Raw genomic sequence first — 21,918 nt, 5'->3', positions numbered from 1 at the left:
GCCCATCACCCGCAACTATTAAGTGCCAAGCACTTGGACAAGCACCTTGCCCATCTCACGACACTGGGTCCACGCAGAAGCTGGCTCTTCACCTTCCAGAAAGCCATGGAATCTAGGTGTGGACTGAGGATGGGGAGTGGAAGCTGAAGGCTTATTCCACAGGGCAGCAACGTGCTCAGCACTTTGGGCAACCACTTCTAAAGCCAGAGATTTAAAAACACTCGGTTCCAGTCCACTGGTCAGAAGTCCTTAGTACAACAAAGCCTTCCGCCTCTCAGGGCTCCATCCAGGGACCTCCTGACCATTTTTGACTCTGCAGCCCTTCCATAAAAAAACCAATGGGGGCCAGCACTGTGGCATAACAGGTAAAGCTGTTACCCTGCAGGGCCAGTAACCCTTACGGGCATCGGTTCGAGTCCCGGCTGCTCCACTTCCTATCCAGCTCTCTGTGATGGCCTGGGAAAGCAGAAAATGGCCCAAGCCCTTGGGCCCCTGCACCTGCATGGGAAGACCCAGAGGAAGCTCCTAGCTCTGGATCGGTGAAGCTCTGGCCATTGTGGTCAACTGGGGAGTAAACCAATGGATGGAAGACCTCTCTTTCCCTCTGCCTCTCCTCTCACTACATAACTGACTTTCAAATAAATAAACAAATAAATTTATATATATATATATATAAACCAATGAGCATCAATCCCAGTATATTAATAAACTGTTTTAACATATTGTGAAACATGAATTATAAGACAACTCTGTTTTAAATTTTAAGGTAATATTGTACACAATATCTTTTTTGAGCCCAACAGATCAGACAGTGCTGCCCATTGAGACATTTTTGGCCTTTCCCCTCCAAAACGGGACCATGAGGTACTTCCCATTTTATGGGCACCCAAGTCTAAGGATAGGCCTGCATACTTGGCCTTTGCAGCTAAACCGGTAAGTGGTTTCTTACCACAAGCAAACCCTAGAAGAGACACAGCCACCTCCGGGATTGGCAGCAGAGGGAGGGGCTCCTCTAAGATCGAGCGGTACAAACTCCTCTTGCATACTAATGTGAGAAGGAAAGGCAGAGCAACAGACCCTCCAGTTCAGCCAAGGCACTAATCACATCTCTTCCTCATCTAACCCCATTTCAAGGAGAGTCAAAAATGAAATTAGCAGGAAGATCTGAACCCATTTCTTTGCTTCTTTTGCTTAACTACAGTGGTTCTATGATGTTGGACAAAACCCTCCAACCTTTGTGGCCCTTATTTTTTATGTAAACACTAACATTAGCCCTGAGGATGACTAAGGATTCTTCTAGATATGAAAACCTGGAGTTCTTTTAAAAAACTTCTTTAAGAAGTTAATTTCCCTCACCCTAATTGCTCTGTTGGTTCCAAAGTTGGATCTGATGTAATGTCAAATGTGAATCATTAATTAAATGCACTGATCTAGAAAAAAATGCATGCATATGTTTGGTTGACATTTACCACTTCCCCCAACTCCCTTCTTATAACAATGCAATAAAAAGATGTCTAATGAATTGTAACTGAACCAGAACAGGAAGATGAGCTAAAGAGCAAGCTCTTTTGAGGAACATGAGAGTTGACTCTAGGTAAGCAACATCCCTTCTTCCCCTCCCTTTCTCTGCACAACCACACATGCACAGTGCATGTACACCTGCAAAGGCATATGGAAGTCAAAACACAGCGTAACCTTAAAGGGTTCAGGCATTAAACCTCAATGAGAACTTACTGTAGAACATTGCTAAACGTCCTGGGGATTGTTAATCAGTTGTTCAGCATATACAGTAAAACAGGACATTTTACTTTTAAGGGATTCCGATGGACTTGGGTTTTGGAAAATGGTCAATTTGGTTCATGGCAGAGCACCTAGCAGGTCACAGAGGACTGAGGTTCTAGTCCCACTCAGTCAAACACTAGCAGTGGGTACATTTCCTCTACAAGCTATCCATGTATTCCCTTATTGTAAAATGGGTTATTTAAACAAAGGACGGCATTGTGTACAGTGATGAAGCTACTGTTTGGGCCTCCATATTCCATACTGGAATACCTGGGTTTGAGTTCTGGTTCAACTTCCTATTCCAGCTTCCTGCTAATCATCTTGGGAGACAACAGGTGATGATGCAAGTAGTTGGGTCTCTGCCACCAACTTGGGAGACCTGGATTGAGTCCCAGGTTCCTGGCCTCAGCCTAGCACAGCCCTGGCTGTTGCAGGCTTTTGGAGAAATCTCCGTCTGTGTTTGTCTTTCTCTCTGCTTCTCTGACTTTCAAATAAAATAAAAAATTTTGCTTTAAGAAAAAAGGCAAACCAAGATCGTGATTTTTCATAGTGAAATTGAAAACAAACAAATAAAAAAAAAAACCAAGATGTGTATTATTTGTTGAATGGATTAAATACTTACATATAGCCAAGAGGCCACAGCTTATCTTTATAAAATATAATAAAAATAAGCAGTAAAGATGCCTGCATCCCACATCAGAGTGCCTAGGTCCAATATTCAGCTTTGGCTTCTGACTCTAGCTTCCTGCCAGTGCAGACTGTGGGAGGTCCTAGTGATGGCTCAAATGATTGGGTTCCTGCCACACATGTGGGAGACCTGGATTTCATTCCTGACCTCTGGCTTCGGCTCCAGCCCAACCCTGGGAAGTGGATTTGCAGATGGGAACTCTCTATCAAAGCAATTAACAGATAATTTTTTAAAAAGTTAAATGAATAAATATAATCAGTCACCCTATTAAGTAAAAAGAGAACAAAATTATACCAAGAATATTATAAAGTAAGAGAAGAATTAAGAAGCAGGAAGCAGGAAAAGCCAGCCATAATTTATACATGATTTTCCCCTCATTGGTTTTTCTTTGCCTATCTTCCACCTTAGTAGCACTTTCCAGGGTTTCTTTTCCTTACAGTGTATGCATACATTTGTAAGGAGAAATATACCTAAAAATTCTTGGGTCCAAAACCACAGTTGACTGTCAGCTGTCCGTAGACGGAAAGGCTTCTGACTGGATAAAACTCCCATCACCTCTGCTTAAGTGCATTAGCTGGAAAGTGGCAGAGGGCAGCTTTCACCTCCAAATGTTTCCTTTTATGAAAACAGACTCTCGGATCTCAAGGATCAAGACCATGTATATTCTTGCCATCTCAAATCCACCTGCCAAGCCTATAGGCTTCTCACAGCAGGACACTTTGTTAAACTGATATAAACACCAAAATGCAGTACAGCAAAAGTTTTGTAACTGAAGCCACAGGGGATTCTCACATGGTGGCTGGAAAATATTTTGTGTGAAGAGGATGAGGGGAAGAGCCAGTATGAATATCCTCAGATGGTAAAACTAAGAAACAAAAACCAGGTTTCCATTTGTTCCCTGCAAGCCTTCTTTAAGGAAATGTAGAACTGAAAATGATTACTGTAAGAAAAGAGCATTTGGGGACAGTTTTGATATAGTCAGTGCCCATTAAATGATCATTTATACCTCCGTAATAGGGGCTCTTTCTTCAGGAGAAACACTCAGGTACTTCAAAATGTTGCAATAACAGCTTCCCACTGCAGGCCACAACGGAAGCATTTATAAATTGCTCATTTTGGATGACTCCTAAAAGTATGAATATATCAGAAAGGCTGTACTTTCTTGGTAACTGGGCCATTGGGTAGAATAAAATCTCCTGTTCAGTAACCTATGAATTTCAAGGGAATTAAATAACCACCCAGAAACATCCTAGTGTGAATAACAGCACCTTGAAAAAAAATGTCAACCCAAGCACCAGCCGGTACAACCCAGAGTGAATGTGTGAGCTCAGAGCTCAAACCAGAAGTCAGCCCCAAGCTCTGCGGCTCTGAGGCTCAGAAGAAGTGGGATTGTGTCTGATTTCCCTACTGGTGCTTCATTTATTCCACAGGGGGCCTGTGACCTAGCACTGGGGACAGAGAGGAGTCTACAACAGAGTTCCCTACCTCTGGAGGCTGACAGCCCGAGAAGCAAACAGAAAACAACTGACAAACAAAACCCAGCAATGCTGAGTGCGATGGCGGAGGTAACATGGGAAGCCGAAGGAGCAGTGTACTCAGAGCACGGCCACAGAAGGTCATCTACTCTTTCTGGTACTGGACACAACCTCATGTGCTTGTGGTCATGTAGTTACTTCTGGAGATTCTGCACATGGCTTAGCAGGGGTATAAGAGAAGGAAATGTTATTCTCATTCTCTCTCCCTCCCTCTTTGTAAAGGAAGGGTAACAGGAAGGAGTTACAGAAACAAGAACCTGAGCTGAACTGAAAAGCTGGGTCCTCAGGCATTTGTATCAGCCTCTCCCAGCTCTGTTGTTTGCTTAACAGTGCACTCGACTGCCCCAGAGAATATTTGGTTTTGTTTTGCTTTAATTTTTCTTTTGATCCGCTGAGGGTAGGTGTAGGAAAATAACATCTCCCATTTCAGGGACAGGAACTTGATTGACTAAGTCAGTTCTAACTCCCCATGAAGCTGGATAAAAAGGCCCAAATGCAATGGACTTCAGCACCCTATCCACCCAGAAATGTGCAGATTACAGTGGGGGTTTTTCAAACTCTCTGGAATAGAACAGCAAAAAGATACCTCATCTAGTATTCTAGTCTGGGTTGGGGGTAGTAGAGATAATTTTAGAGTACAGAGAATCAAGAGAAGCCTGGTTTAGAAAGTGGGGATGGGAATGACCTTGAGATTCCTGTTAGGGGTGGGACACAGAAGGGAAAAGAAGCAATCTTGAGAGGAGAAGGCAATTTAGAGAGGAGGTGGAGAGAAAAACTTGACAAACAAATCTGGGCTAGCAGGTGGTTTTGCCCCCCATCATGGGGTCGTCAATGTCTGTCACAGATACAAATAACATGTTTTTAAAACACTACGGATGAATACGGATAAATTATCTTCCTATGAAAAGATCTGGTGGGTATCTTAGTAACAAGGTAATAACATTGCTCAAAAAGCTAAGTATCTTCTGTGTATTGTGCATTATCTACACATGTAGCTAGGTCACTTACTCTTCACAATACCTTGAGACACAGATATCATCCCCACTGTATAGAAGAGCAAACAGCCCCAGATGTGACAGTCAGCAGGGTCAGTATTCCAGTCGCAAGCCTAAACCTGTGCTTTGCTATAGCTGGGGCAGAATACAAGAGAATAGGAACTCCTGGCTCATGCTCTATGTTTCCCTGACAAATGAAAGCCTTGACAGCTAAATTCTCCATACGACAGCAAAGCACACCAACTTCTGAAAGTGTCAACTCAGAAAATCACCCAAAACAAAGACTGCTCCTGTGTGTGCAAACAGTGCTTTCTGGGTCTGCGGCTGGCTGGGTGGCTGTTGTTTCGGTACATGGTGGCTCGCCAGCCGCTTTCCAAAAGGAAGGCTGCCTTGCTTTGCGGTCCCCCTTACTGCCGCCTGCTCTACCTTTACAATGAGTGAAAGCTAATCAAGACGAACAGAAGTGAGTCAGCCCAGAAACTCCTGTTCCCGACAGAGGACTGCGTGGTGGGAGAGCACGCAGACGGATTTCCTTTGTTAATGACATGTTTTGGCACTAACTTCTGTTCAGAGTTTTCTCTCGTTTCCATCTGGTTCTGGTACTGGGCCAATCCACTCACTAGAGAGGCTCAAGTGGTCCTCAGCACACCCTGTGCGTCCTAGCAGATGACAGCAGCCTGCTCAAGGAACGTTGTCACGTTGTTTCTAAGGAAGGGGGGACTCCGGTCCTCACACCTAACCCCGGCCTGGGAAAACCGATAACATAAGTGTGTATATTTCAGATTCAGATGGCCCCAGGTGGAAGTCTCAGCTCCTGCATGCCCAAGCTGCCTGACCGTGGCCTGTGCTCTTAATAAAGTACAGTATTGGCAGATGAGATCTAGAACCATGGAAATTCTCAAAAATATTTCAAGGCATCTACTTTTTCTATTATACAACTAAACAAAACAAATTCCTATGTGGCCTTGCCCCTGTCAAATTTTGCCACTGCAAACTTCCCTAGGGAATTAGTTTTCCTTCTAACAGTCAAACACATTGGCTACCAATGTCACTTTAACATGTAGATTTCTTAGCAGCCCACTCACTGGTTCATAGGACTGTCCACATGCAGTTGGAAAACAATTGAAGCTTAAACCTGTGGGAGATCAGCAAAATGCCAAGACAGGACTACCACTAACACTGTGTGAGAGGGAAGGAAAAGACGTTTGGTTTGGGAAGTCTTCTTTCCTACAGTTCCCATGCCTACAAGAGCAGCAGAGCACAGTGGCTCAAGGAATGGGCTCTGGAATCCAATCCTTGCTCTGTGACTCACTAGCAGACGATGTGCAGCAAGCTAACTACCTCTGTATATGCAGTCACCTCATCTACAAAATATGGACAGTACTAAGAGGACACTTCCAAACGTCTGTAGAAAAATGGAATTAAAAGGTAAGTTTATTTTGATTTGAAAGATTTCTGAAATCCATAAATAGCTTTTCACGATACACATTTCCCATGAGCGTGCTGAAGACCCCTTGCATTATCTACCTCATAGCATTGTTGCAAGAGTTGATATATGGATAGGGTACAGAATCCTGCCTGAAATAGGAACCCAGTAAATACCATCTGTACTGTTTTTACTAATTCCAGAGCAGGCTGGTGCCACACTGACCCATACTGAGCCTTCATAGATCTGAAGCGTGCATGGCAGGGGTTATGCTAAAGGTCACTGATATACGACACCTGGTGGACAACCACTGAGCCAGAAAACATTTCAGAAGAAAACACTCTCCTTTTAGCTGCATGTAAGCAATATTTGTTGTTCAAACATTTCATTTAAATGTGTCTGGGGGCCAGCACTATGGCATAGGGGATTAGGCCACCACTTGCATTGCTGGCATCCTATATCAGAGTGCCAGTTTAAATGCTAGCTGCTTCACTTCAGATCCAGCTCCCTACTAATGTACCAGGGAAACAGTAGAAAATGGTTCGTGTATGTGGTCCCCCGTCAATTTCATGGAAGACTTGGATGGAATTCATGGCTCCTGGTTTTGGCCTGGCCCAGACCCAGCCATTACAGCCACTGAAGAGTGAACCAGGAGACTGAAGCTCTATCTCTTTCTCATTTCTCCTCTCTCTATTCCCCTCTCCCTCACCCTCTCTCTTCCCCTGTCACTCTGCCTTTAAAATAAATGAAGTAAACATTTACAAATAAAAAATAAAATATATCTATGTACATACTATAGAAGAGCCAAATTCTCAATAAATAAGAGAGGATAGTTTATTTTTATAAAACTGAAAAGAGGGGCCAGCTCCATGGCACAATGGGTTAATCTTCCACCCGAGACACCAGCATCCCAAGTGGGCACCGGTTCTAGGCTCGGCTGCTCCTCTTCCAATGCAGCTCTCTGCTACGGCCTGGGAAAGCAGTGGAGGATGGCCCAAGTGCTTGGGCCCCTGCACCTGCATGGGGGACCAGGAGGAAGCACCTGGTTCCTGGTTTCGGATCGGCGCAGCTCCAGCCATTGTAGCCATCTGGGGAGTGACCAATGGAAGGAAGATTTTTCTCTCTGTCTCTCCCTCTCACTGTCTGTAACTCTACCTCTTAAATAAATAAATAAATAAATACAATCTTTAAAAATATTTTTAAAAAACTGAAAAGAATGTGGAAAGACTCATAGAATCAAGGCACCAGAAATAACTGCACTTCCTATTGTACTGTCTTCTAGAGTTTTAAAAAAAGTTTTATGGGGCCAGTGCTGTGACACAGCACATGACACCAGTGTCCCATTATGAATGCCAGTTCAAGTCCCAGCTGCTCCACTTCTGATCTGGCTCCTTGCTAACACACCTGGGAAAGCAGCTGAAGGTGGCCCCAGTGCTTGGGTGTGGGATACCCAGATGGAGTTCCAGGCTCCTGGCTTTGGCCTGGCCCAGCCCCAACCATTGCAGCCATTTGATGAGTGAACCAGCAAGATCTCCCTCTTGCTTGCTATCTCTTTCTCTGTAACTCTGCCTTTCAAATAAATAAAATCATTTTTAAAACAAGTTTTAAAGCTAGACTTATATGCCAAAGCTCTATAATAAACAGATACAAGGCTCACTCTGACATATATTCTAAATACAGGGAAGCATATAAATGAATAACCCTGAAAATGAGGTAAGAAGTCACCGTGTAGATCAAATGTGTTCCATGTCTCTATCAATCATGAAGAGTTAGAGCTAAAACTGCTCCCTAAAACACAGCCTTCTCCAGCACATCCTGAGCTAAGTCAGAGTATGGTTGGCCATCCCAGTGTGCTCTAACGCAATCTCTATTTACCTGTGGGTGAGTCTCTTCCCAGTAACAAGGGCTGTGCCCTATGGGGAGAGCCTCGCCACAGTCATATCTGTGACTAAAGAGCCTGGAAGTTCTGAGACTATCCAATCTCATATTATTTTTATTTATTTTTAATAAAGGCAATTTGTTAAATATGAAAAAAGATGAAAAGAGGGGCTATGACAGCATGAGCATGGCCCCTCCAGTCAAGGGGACCGGGTAGATTTCCCACTCTTCCACTTCCAGAATAGTGATCCCCTAAAACCATGACCTGCAATGAACACTGGATCCTTCATCTTTGAAATGAAGAACTGAACACCTGACTGACAGGGATGCTGTGGGGATTGACTGGAATGAATAATATACATGCACAAGATGAATGATTTCTATTTTCTTCAATATATTTTTCTAAAATTGTTAATATTTGCAATGATACAAACTACCTGTATAAGACTAATAAATATGTGTTACTACTATACTTGGTTTGCATTTCCTCTTGGACTGCTAACACCTAAGTACACATCTGATTTCAATGTGATTTTTTTTTTATTTTTCCTAGCTAAAAATTCATGGAACATCAACTCACCATTGCTGAATAAGCCATTTCATTCAAGGCCAAATTCATCCATCTTGAATTCTTTCTCTTTTAATATTTATAGATTTTAGGTTAGGATCCATTCTGAATTAGAAAGCAGATTTAAAAAAATGCTTTCTTACACCAGATCACTGATTAAATTCTGCAACTGTAATTTCAGTAACAACCCATAAAGAATTTTCTCAAACCCTCATAAATGTTTAAGTGCCCACTTTGATACTAACAACCTGAATTTCTTTCTACATAATACGCATGGAATAAGAATGAATTTTGGTAGAAAAATTTCAAAGGAGTTCAGAATGCTAGACTCTTAAAGCCCAAAGGAACCTCAATGTCACTCCTCTTAACTTTTCAACTTAATAAATGAAAACCTAGAAAAATACAGAGGTTTGATCATGTTGAGACAACAATAAAGTGACTAAAAGTTACTCTGTAATAAAATTGAATACCAAAAATATGTCATTACGTCAAAGATCCCAAGAGTTCTGGGATACTGCCCCAAATAGTGACCTCTCAACCTTAGCTTCAGAATCTTTTGCGCACACTTTCAAGTTACAGATTAGCATTCTTCCCACCCCTGGTGCTGTATTAGTAGACAATGTGGAACCAGGCCACGTGCACTTTGAGAAGTTCTGTAGGCTTTTCTAAGGAACATCAGGGCTGAGATAAAGGACAGCATCACCAGGTTCTACACTTCTAATCTGTGTCATTACCTCCCATAAGTATCTATTTACATAAATTATTTCATCAAAGACTATTCAAAGCCTTTTAAAAAGAAGTAAGACAACCTTACTCTCTCTACAAGCCTAAAATTATTTTGGAAAAGATTAAACTTTTCTGTTTCAACAAAATATGTGAAAGAATATACTAATCATGAAAATTAAAGATCCCACATGCTCCTTCCCACATGTGAAGACAATGAGACGCAGCCAAGGAAGTTCTGTATCGCTTATGGATATGAGGCCAGCATCCTGCATTACACATGCTGAACTAAAACAGGATCAGGCAAACAGATTTTAAACATGAAATGTAGGGTATCTTCAGTAGGTAAATGCCTCTAATAGCAAACTGACTTACCTTAGTGTGTTTCTATTTTAGTTTTATAGATCCAGATTATCATGGAGGGGACAAGTGACCATGGAAATTGTCATTGGTAGGGCATGCTTCACACTCTAAGGGTCCTAACAGTTCTAAGTTACATATAAAGCCTACATTATAATCAAGTAAGTAAAAACCCATATAGCATCTTCCATTCAACACCTACCATGTCCACACCTAGCACTGTGCCAAGTGTTATGGGAAGAACACATCATCAAGTCCAGTCCCTGAGCAACCTAACCCTTGTAGGAGAATAATTAAGAGGTAGCACAGATAAAGATTTTGCACGTAGACAGACAATAAAGGTGCAAATGCAAGTTTACTGATATACTGATACTTATCTGAAGGTTCAAAAGGCCTTCTGGGAAAAGTTCTTACACAGAAGCAGGCTAGTTTCCAGCCAATTTATGGGGTATACTGAGAGAAGGTGAATAAATTCTTACAGTCTGAATAAATTCTTACAGTCCTGTGACTCTGTAAGGATTTGTATAAAACTTTGTGTGTGTTTGACTTTATAAAAAACCTGCCAATCTGCTCATGAAAATCATTTCAGGATTTTTACACTCCCATCAGCAAAGTACAAGAGCTCTAATGGCTCCACATGCTTGCTACGACTTGGTATTATCTGTATTTTCATTTTAGTCTCTGCTGAAAAGGAGAAGTAGAAACCAATGCTTTGAGGCACATGGGTATGCAAGCACTGGCAACCCACTGCATTAGTCAGGCGGGGACCCAGAGAGAAAGACACAAACCCGATCCCCAAGACTCCATGGAGGGACTGGAGAGATTCTTCTCCCTACAGATTTACAACTATACGACCCAAGAGAGAACAGCTTATCCCCCTCACTTCAGCTCCTCTAATTTTTTTTAATCTCTCCAGAGGATATATGGCCTACTTGAAAATGTATCTTATGATCACAAACTCTACCTCCTACATTGTAAGTTGTATGATACCAGAAAACTAAAATTTACATGGAGAAACAATAAAGACACTGGATACACATAAAACAACTATGCCTAGATACAAATTGGGGCAGGCTTTTCAAGTCGTGATATTTTTCCCTTTTTAAAAAATTCAATTCTTCCTGCTATCTGAAGAGTGGTTAAAATTACTTGCAGGCACTGACTTCATGTGGACAAAGTTTGCCTGTTCAAAACGAAGGGCCAGTTTTCATCACACAAACCACAACAGTGGAGGGTCTGGCCCTCCCAGAGAGCATGGGCAGCTCACACTAATAGCAGCAAGAACACCACCCTTCCAGTGCCCTGCTTTGTTTCATAGCTCCCATGTGTGTTGAGCTACAAAGAGATCATCCATAGGCTGTACAGGAGAAAGGAGAAAAACCAAAATCCTGGTGAGTCTCTTAATGAAGCTGCCGTTCCCGCTGCCCGGAGTGTCCTCTCACCCACGCAATCCTGTCATCAAAACCAGTGAAGCCCTACTTTTCCAGAAGCTCTGCACTTTCACATCACTGCCTTTTCTCTCTTTACCTCTTTTGCAGTTTATAATTATGCTTATTTTAGTGAGTGATTTGTTAATGTCTACTGCTTCCTCCTCTCCAAACTAGAGAAGCTGCCTACATTTTTCTCATAACTGTACGCCCAGCATCTAAAATGCTCAGCATGGGGCCGGCACTGTGGCGCAGTAGGTTAATCCTCTGCCTGCTGCGCCAGCATCCCCTAAGTGCACTGGTTCAAGTCCCAGCTGCTCCTGTTCCAATCCAGCTCTCTGCTATAGACTGAGAAAGCAGTGGAAGATGGCCCCAGCAGTTGGGTCCCTGAACCCGCATGGGAGACCCAGAAGAAGCTCCTGGCTCCCAGTTAGCTCAATTCTGGCCATTGTGACCATTTGGGAAGTGAACCAGCAGGTGGAAGACCCCCCCCCTTTCCCTCTAACTCTACCTCTCAAATAAATAAAAACCTTTAGAATGCTCAGCACATAAAAGGGTAGTTAATAAACATCTGACTAATTAATTGTTAATTAAAACATTACCCTATCAAGGATGTGACTGATATGCCTCTAAGCTTCACATAAGTTAGAAATTAAGACTTCTTTCCACTTTTAAGAAAAATCCAACTGCAAAATACTGGGGTGTCAAAATCACTTGATTTTTTCCTGCCCCAATTTCCATTATAGCGTCTGCTTAAATGTCAGTTCTACTTTATCAATCCATCCTCTCAAAATTCAAAACCATGAAAAGCATAAGGACTTTGAGAACAAAAGGCTTTCCTCCATTAGAATGCAACAAAAGAGCGATTCTCATAGTTTCAGACTGTAAAGCTGGAGGTCTTGGTAATTTTTAAAGGAAATGCAGTTATCCTATAAGCCCCAGGTCATTATCTCCCATGGCAGGGGGAAAGGTTAGGCTATTTCACTGAAATGATGTTGTTACAGGCTCTGTGTCACTCTTACAGACTTCATGGTCAGAAAAAGGCAGATAATAGCATCTTAGCAAAACGGTTCTCTTTCAATTTGAGGTATGTACTAATAAGCAAAACTCAGGGAGCTTCTGGACCACCCACCTTTCTACCACCTACCTGTCTACAAGAAAGCTCAGTGAACCGAAGCCAGGACACTGGTGCAAGTAAAACTCTAGAATCTAAATTTAAAAATATAAAATATTTTTAAGATTTGAATATTTTTAACAAAGTACTGGAAGATTTTTTTTTCATTTTTTTAAATTTTTTTTTAATTTTTTTGACAGGCAGAGTGGACACTGAGAGAGAGAGACAGAGAGAAAGGTCTTCCTTTGCCATTGGTTCACCTTCCAATGGCCGCCGCAGCCAGCGCACCGCGCTGATCCAATGGCAGGAGCCAGGTACTTTTCCTGGTCTCCCATGGGGTGCAGGGCCCAAGCACTTGGGCCATCCTCCACTGCACTCCCTGGCCACAGCAGAGAGCTGGCCTGGAAGAGGGGCAACCGGGACAGAATCCGGCACCCTGACCGGGACTAGAACCCGGTGTGCTGGCACTGCAAGGTGGAAGATTAGCCTAGTGAGCCGCGGCGCCGGCCAGTACTGGAAGATATTAAGAAAGGCTACTTTTTTCTTTCACTTGGTCATTAGATATTAATTGAGCCCCTACCATATGCTAGGCACTGCTAAGCATATTAAAGAAATAGAAATGTCTTCTAACAATAACCAAATTATTAACCTAATGCATATTTGGGACAAAAAAGATGAATTTTTCAAGGTCAGTTCTCACACTCATATAAGTAAAAGCTTTTTTCTAACCATTATTTTGAAAAACCATTCTTATCAAAGTATTATGCTATTGTTTCATTTTAAGATACATTCTTAAGAATTTACATGTTCTTTCTGATAAGACATTATTTCTACCTTGAAATAAATTCTGGTAAACCTAAATGATCATGGGCTTAATGTTTTAAAAATCTAAAAATACTTTCAATAGAAGTTTTATTCCCAAGCCACAGCTAAAGCTATTTTTCAAAGATGAATTGAGGTAAGATTAATTCTTCCATCACTCTATTACAAGAAACTTTTATCAAAATATTACAAATGCCCCCAGGCATCCAGATTAGCATCACCCACAACTCCATGAGAACTTTATCCAAATTTTATCTCAGGAAAGTTTGTCTGAATCCACAGTAAATCCCACAGATATCCTACAATCACAACAGAAAGAGGAAAAAAATAATAATCTAACACAATTCTACGCTTACTAAAACAGACGCCTCTTCCTGACAAGGAACAGCTGTCAGGCAAAGCAAAGATTTGGGAACTAAATCTACTTTCTCACTTTCCATAAGGTGCCAATATTTACCTCAAGACAAACTATTACTGATTATTGGTTGACAAGTGTCTAGAAAAAGAAAGTCAGTGAAGCTCAGGCTGCCAGTAATGACAATTTTCTTAATATCAGGAATTATTCTAAGCCAACAAAATACCAGAGGAGAGTTCACTCTCTGTCAATGCTCTCATGAAAGAAAAAGTATGAACATATCAAACCCTTTACAAATACTCTTAATTAACTGAACAACACATTAAAATTGGACTTCACTAGCTTTTCAACACAACGTGACCGCCAACATAGAGGTCACTCAAGTAAATAAGATTCAGAGAAAGACAACAGAAAAACAGAAAGAGGAGTGGGAGAGCAGATGTCTATACCACCTGGGAGTAAAATCCTCCTGGATAACTCAGAATTAACTGAGAACAGAAGTTGTCTTAGGAACATGAATATCTAATTTTTATTACCTGACAGGCAGATGTAAGTTAAATATTCGCCTTGACCCCCAGTCGCCAAGAACGGAATCTTTTTCTTTGTCCTCCTCTTGACTTGGACAGCTCCCAGCATCCTTTCATCAAGAGGTGCAAAAATTTCCTTGCTGATGGCAGATTTGGCACTCATCGTAGAGCAAGCGAGGAGGGCACGCAGCAAATTTTCTAAAGAAGGAAAAGAAAAGGAAAGTTGGAATCATAATATTGGCAGGACTCACATAACAAGCAGCAAGCCTATTTGCCTCTTATTTGCTTGAAATGCATGATAGAAACAAAAAGAGGGGTCTTCATATTTGTACTAAGTCTAAGAAATACAAAGAGGGAAAACTCATATACTCCCTGAAAATGTCAACACAGTGTGAGATGAGCAGCACAAAACAGCATCTAGACAGTCTGTCCACTTTTACCCCAACTGCTCCTCACACTAACTGGCAAAGGTGTGCCCACCCTCTGAACACAATTTCACACTTCCTGTGCCGAAGTCTTCCACTGTCCAGCAGTCCTTTAAGTCAAGAGGTTCTTTATATGCCCCTTCAAAAACGCTAATGAAAATCCGGGTCCCTAATTCTATTCCCTGTCTAACTATAGTCTTCTACATAATAACTACACATGCAGCAGAAGACCATTAATGTAATCACCATTCAGCTGCGTTTGATCAGGCTAAGTGGTAAATCCGTAGATACTAGCCTCTTCCAGGGGGCCGCCTTTCCAGTGCTCCTCTGCATCTAGTTTCCATGCCCTAGACCCTTGCCAAATTCTCTACATTTTCCTTTAGTCAAAGTGGACACAATTCTAAAGAGGGATCTGACTAATGCCAAGTATTTTGGACATGTCAGTTGGCAGTTCCTATGTTATGCTCTGGTAGATAACTGTCAGTGGGCGTCTAACAATTAAGAAAATAAGGAAGTATGTTGCTGACTCACAATCATTCCCTGCTAAAACTTCACATACATAGTCCTCATGTTAGATTTAGTTTTCCAAAAGTTGTACTTTCCTAGTCATCTTCTTTATTCAGCTTTTTTGCAACTATTATGTTAGAGGCTAAATCTAAATACTAAACCTTTTTTGTCAAAAAGCTCAAAAGCAACATGAATAAACTTTTTCCATTCCATCATCCTCGTCATAGTTCATATCTTAATCACTAACCAATGTTTGTTCAGGCAACTAAAAATCAGAATTGGTTACAGAGTTGTACAGGGTATTCAAAGATCCTGCATAAAAATGAAAAACAGTAGCTTAGAGCATTGGTCAGACTGCTGTAGAACTGTGCCAGATAACACAAGCTATCTGTGTTATCTGGTTATCTGGCCAAGTGGCTAGATAACACCCACTGTGTGCCACCTTATACTCAGTACTACAGATACAAAACTTAAGATACAGTCTCTCTCCTACATGAATTGACCACTGATTAAAACAAAGGTTTTGCTTAAATCTAGATGATTAATTATGGAAGTCCACAAGATTATCCTTCCCAAACCAAGATCACAAATGCTTTCAGCACAGTTGTCTACATTGTTTAAAAACTTTTTATTTATTTGAAAGTCAGAGTTGCAGAGAGAGAGGAGACAAAGAGAGACAAATTGAGAGAGAGAGAGAGATCTTCCATCTGCTGGTTCACTCCCCAGATGACTCCAATGGCTGGAGCTGGGCTGGTCTGAAGCCAGGAGTTTCTTCCAGGTCTCCCATGTGGGTGGCAGGAGCCCAAGCAGTTAGGCCATCTTCTCCTGCTTTCCCAAGCCATTAGCAGGGAGCTGGAATAGAAGTGGAACACCTGGGACATAAACCAGCATCCATAGGAGATGCTATCATTTGTCAGGAACTTTTCTTTTTTAAGTCTGAAACACATTCTGGTTCTTTCCAAGCTCCAAGGCCTCTCATCTCTAATGTTATGGGGACATGTGAAAAAGAAAGCCAATGGTAGCATGATGGCTTCAAATAACCTTATAAACAATGGAGAGAGCAAGCCATATTCCCAAACCCATCAGGCATTCTGCAACCCCACCTTCCCAACTGGCATGGCTTCTGCTTTTTCATCTTGGACTCAAATTTTCTAAAACCGTAGTTAAGAGAAATATGAAGGGGTAGGTGTTTAGCACAGCAGTAAAGATGTTGCTTGAGACTCCTGTATTCCATACTGGAGTGCCTGGGTTCAAGTTTTGGCTGTGCTCCTGAATCCAGCTTCCTGCTAAAGCATACCAACCAGATTATGGCATAAGCTCTTGAGTACTAGCCAACAATGGGAGAGCCCGGATGGAGTTTCTGGCTTCAGCCTGGCCCAGCCCAAGTTGTTGTGGTATTGTATCTGAGGAATAGACCAGCAGATGGAAGATTCTCTCTCTCTCTCTCTCAAAAGAAATAAATGAATAAATAAATGAAACACAAATTTTTTAAAAAGAGAAACAGCTATAATTTTATTGGGTAAAAATTGTTGGACAAAAGAGAAAGAATAGAGAGAGATATGTTTCACCAAATCCTGTTCTTCTTTTGAAAATTAGTGAGAAACATAAATGACCCTTTTTGTTGTATTTTTTAAAGATCTATTTATTTATTTGAAAGTCAGAGAGAGAAGGAGAGGCCAAGGCAGAAAGAGTGAGAGCGAGAGAGAGTGAAAGAGTGTCTTCCAACTGCTTTTTCACTCCCCAAATGGCCGCAATGGCCAGGGCTGAGCTAGGCCAAAGCCAGGAGCCAGGAGCTTCATCTGAGTCTCACATGTGGGTCAAGGGACTTAAGTATTTGAACCATCTTCCAATGCTTCCCAGGCACATTAGCTAGGGGCTGGATTGGAGCTGGAGCAGCCAGGACTTGAACTGGTGCCTATGTGGAATACCAGTGCTGCTACACCACAGTGTTGACCCCTGTTGTATTTTTTAATGCTTATACTGATAACTCAGTCGTCGAAAACAGAAGCAAAAATAAGGAAGATAAAATCAATAATTTCATTGAGTGCAAGTTCTGGAATCTAGCATACCTAGACTAAAATTTTAGCTACAACATATAAGAGCTATATGACTTCTAGGTCAATCTCTTGAAATTTCAGACCCTCAGCTTACTAACTACAGCATAGGGATATCTTCACCTACCTTCTGTAACTGAAGAATTAAGCGAAATAATGCATATAGGTTATTAATTCTTGGGCATGGATAATTAAATATAGTCATCTGGTCCAGAGGGTAAGAGTATTTCAAAAAGGTGAAAACAGATTTATTTACCAAAGCCTTATTTTTCTCACCCACAAGTCTGAAACTCTCTACATGACAGTCAGATAGATGGTCTCTCATGTGGGAGGCTTTGTACTGTTGTAAGGCAAAGGATTTATAGTTCTCACTCTCACCAGAAAATTCTAAGATTATCAGAAGTTTTTGTTCAGGGCAATGATACTAACAGGCTTATGTCACACACACATGTGTGTATGTTGTAATTGTTAGCCTGATAATGCTAACAGGGAGGATTGGAAAAGAAAGTATCAGAGGATACAAGGGGCACTGCTGTTGCTTTGTAACAATAACTTGTAAGGGTTATCTCCACAAAAATACCCCAAATACGGTTATACCTCTGAATGCAGCATGTAGAGCTTTGAAAAAATGCAGATCCCTGGGCCCCACCTTTATAGCCACCCAATCAGAATCATGGGGTCTGCATTTCAAACAACTCTCTAACTGGTTCCTATGCAGTCAGGCAGTTGTCCTGCTACTTAATTTAAAAGCACTTAGCCTACAGAACTAAAGCCTGGACCATAAAAGTGGTGATGGGAATGGAAGGGAAGAATCATTTCAAGAGAAAATACAAGACAAGGCAAGGATTTTTTTCTCTCTTGTTTTAAGCAAGGAGCTTCATCAGGTCTTGGGTCTTAATGCTGGTAAATGAAGTGCACCCCAGGGCAGACACCCACTGTAAGGAAGCAAAATGAATGGAAGAGCAATAGTATACCAATGACCATTAGTTACTCCATGCTCCATCACCCCCATGGGGGCCTTCTCCCCGCCCCCCTCCCCCCATCCACCAACCTACACTATGATCTGCAAGTCAAAGCAGCTGGTTGTCTTAAGTCTAGTTGAACAAAGTAATCACAGTGGGTTTTGGTCTTCCTCATGGCCTTTTTCATCTACCTTATTCTACTTCACACCCTCTACTCCATGTATCTCCTTTTTGGCAGTACATAGCTACTGTAGTGAGGTAGACCTCCACCACTCAAGTAACCAGAAATAAGATCATCCTTTAGGGTCGGAGTTGCAATCAAATGCCCTCAAGATTCATGCAGATGGAATAAAGGGGTACAGGGGTAAGATGTTTGTACTCCTGCATTACTCTGGTTTTTATATTAGTTTGAGTACTGAATATTCTCCAGTGGCTCATGTGTTAAAGACTTGGTCCCTAATGTCTTATTTTAATGGTATTTAGAGCATGGAAGCTTAATCTCATTAAGGTATTAGGAGCTGGGGCCTTTGGGAGGTGATTGGATTGGTTTGTTAGGAAGAGTCCCCATGATTAAATTTGGGGGCTCTGAAAGAGACCTAGACATCAACAGTACGTATGCCAGTCTCTTGCCATGCTCTTTGCCTGTCTGGAAGTCTGCCAGCAGAATGCTTTCACCAGATGCCAGAACAAAGGGACCTGCCCAATCTTAGACTGTAAACCTCCAAAACCGTGAGCCACAGATAAACTTCTTTCCTTAGAAAGTTAGCTCTCCTCAACTACTTCATTATAGTGATGAAAAACTGATTAATACAAACACTAACTCTTTGGTTTCAAGTGGTAGAACTGATGTTTGTCCTTTGTGATCTGGAGACCAGAGAGAGTCCAACAAATTCAAAACTGCCACTGACAAGGCATTCTTCACCAAGTTGAAGATTCTAGGATGACTTTACCTAAAGACCTTAAGTATTTCTCATCTGAGAAGAAAGAGCCTCTTCTAATAAGACAATGATGCCATCTGGTTAACTTAACACTCTTAGATATTTTATTTATCTTAGCTCATTAAGAACTATGTTCTGGTCCCATGTTTAATACGCAACGTTCTGGTTATGTCTCGGCCTTAGCCATGCCAACTCAGTTACTCTGGAGGGTGTGACAGTTATAGTTCTCCTATCATAAGTGAGTAACTAGAACCCCTGGTCTTAAATTTCAGCTCATAATCTGGTTAACGTGACTCAACACTGAGGCAAATACACTCAACATGCTCGGAGTCCTCAGAGTTAAGAGCAAGGTTGATGTAACCATGAGATATTAGATCAGACTGCCCTTCTAGCTTTAAACTAGGAAGGAAGCTCTGTCTAGCTATAGACCAAGGATTTCCACCTAGAGTTAACCTAGGCAAACTCCTTCCTCCTGAAATCCTCCACCACCCCCTCCATAATGACTAGCCAGTCAAGTCCTGTGGAATTCATTTAATATTTCTGGACTCCCCAAGTTTTTTTCATTCTCACTTCTTCTGCCTTGGTTTGGGTCTCTACTGTCTCCGGCCTAAATGGTTCTGATGAGTTCTCCTCTTAAAGGACTTCAGTGCTACTCTATCTTCACCACAATCAACCCTCAACATTGCCCAGTGCACATTCTAAAGGAAGAACATGATTGCAACTTGATCACATTTAATTGTTGCTTCTCTGTACCTCAGGTCTTGACAAAGAAATGCAATTATCTTGACAAGGAAACATTCCATGTTGTAAAGGATGAAAGCACAGTAGAGAAATGTTAAATTACTTCCTATAAATACTAAATGTTACAAGTCAGATGTTACTACATAATCATTAAACCTAAAAATAATCTTAAAGTGTTAATTCTTCTCTAAAAACTTCACCTGTTAGAAAACATACTATTATGCAAAGAAAGTCAATTTTGTTTTTTCCGATTCCATATATTAAGACCAGTGAGATAATTTGAGGTCAATTTAATCTCTTTATAAAAGTTTACTTAACTAAAGGTTAATAATTTTAAATATACAAAATTTTGACTTAAACAAAGCTAACTCTTTGACAATGCGTTCTCAAGTTGAAAATTTTAGTTTCTCCATGGCAAGTAGCATGTGGATAAACAATAAATGAGACAGAAACTTCCGCTCATCAATAAATTTTTCCATGAAGTTCAATTATTACTTTTAACTAATAATTCTTACAAATATAATCTAAAAGGGGAGTCAAATATGAATTAACAAATACTCTGGTGATAGCATTCAAAGTTTAAAAGTATAATAAGGGACAAGTATTTAGCCAAGGAATTAAGATACCTATTAGGATGCCAGGATCCCAGCATGGAGTACCTGGATTTGAGTCCTAGTTTTACTCCTGATTCCAGCTTCTTATTTTCTAATGTGTACCCTGGGATACAGGAAGTGAAGGGTCAAGTAGCTTGGCCCCCATCACGCATGTGGGAGACCTGGATAGTGTTCTCAGTTCCTGGCTTTGGCCTGGTCCAGCTGTGGCTGCTGTGGGCATTTGGGGAGTGAATCAATGAGTGGGATCTCTCTCTTTCAAATAAATAAACAAAAGAATGTTTTAATTCCATAAAGATTACATGACCAATTTTCTGTAAAGCCCTAGTAACGAAACAGTGAATTTTTTGTAGCACTTTGTGATTTACAAAGTATTTCTACGTTCAATCCCAAATGTACATTCAAGATAAACACTAAATACATCTTCCACACTTTGCTTCAAGACTATAAATTAGGATATTTAAAAAGCGCTCTTATGAAACACAAACAATGCCATTTTTACCCACTTCTAAGGTTTGTGATATTGTATTTGTCTCTTCCAAAGATTCATAATTGAGTTGGAACCCTTTGAACCAGAGAATGGTGCGAGCAGCATCCATGTGTGTGGCTGTTATAGATGCATGTTTGCCTCATGTTCAATTTTAAGAGCATGACAGTATAACAAACTAAATGTCCTTCAGTCTTCATTCATTAAACAGAACATAGACCATCCATTCAACACAGTATTGTGCTTCATATTAAAACTGTGGCACAGACCTATGGGTACTGATTTGGAAAAATGACCACAAAATAATAAAGTGAAAACAAAGGGGTTACAAAATGGAAAATGAATTCATGAATGCACAGTTGTATGTGTGTATTTATATACATAAAAGGACATCCAGAAACAAGCTTGCCAAAATGTTAATATGATTATTTCTGCTTGGAAAGAAAGAAAATAGGCCAGAGATTCTACAGGACAGTATCCTTACTCCATTATAAATTATCTAGAGCATTCATTCAGACATTTCTGTTTGTTTGTTTGTTCGTTTTTTGACAGGCAGAGTTAGACAGTGAGAGAGACAGAGAGAAAGGTCTTCCTACCGTTGGTTCACCCCCAGCGTGCCACAGCCGGCACGCTGCGCCAGTCCGAAGCCAGGAGCCAGGTGCTTCCTCCTGGTCTCCCATGCGGGTGCAGGGCCCAAGCACTTGGGCCATCCTCCACTGCACTCCCGGGCCACAGCAGAGAGCTGGACTGGAAGAGGAGCAACTGGGACAGAATCCGGCACCCCAACCAGGACTAGAACCCGGTGTGCCGGCGCCGCAGGCAGAGGATTAGCCTAGTGAGCTGTGGCGCCGGCCAACATTTCTGTTTTAAGGTATACTCTTTCCCCCAAATCTGGAAAACATATTAAAATGCACTTTATTGAGATCTTGGTATAAGCACAGTGTTGAAAACCTCAAAGGAATTCCCATCCTCACAGAGTCGTAAGAAAGAAGA

At 41.3% G+C, this 21,918-nt stretch overlaps 1 protein-coding gene across 1 annotated transcript in view; it reads right to left on the bottom strand.

Moving 5' to 3' along the window:
• The window catches only part of STXBP6 (syntaxin binding protein 6), a 281,718-nt gene that overhangs the window by 193,364 nt on the left and 66,436 nt on the right, over window positions 1-21,918 (bottom strand). The window contains exon 2 of the mRNA XM_002718111.5: window positions 14,210-14,398. Within this exon, the coding sequence (XP_002718157.1) occupies window positions 14,210-14,363 (154 nt within the window). The 5' untranslated portion in view covers window positions 14,364-14,398. The remainder of the gene's footprint in view (window positions 1-14,209; window positions 14,399-21,918) is intronic.

This window comes from Oryctolagus cuniculus, chromosome 12, assembly GCF_964237555.1.
Source record: "Oryctolagus cuniculus chromosome 12, mOryCun1.1, whole genome shotgun sequence".
Lineage (NCBI taxonomy): Eukaryota > Metazoa > Chordata > Mammalia > Lagomorpha > Leporidae > Oryctolagus > Oryctolagus cuniculus.
This window is presented reverse-complemented; position numbering and strand designations above follow the sequence as displayed.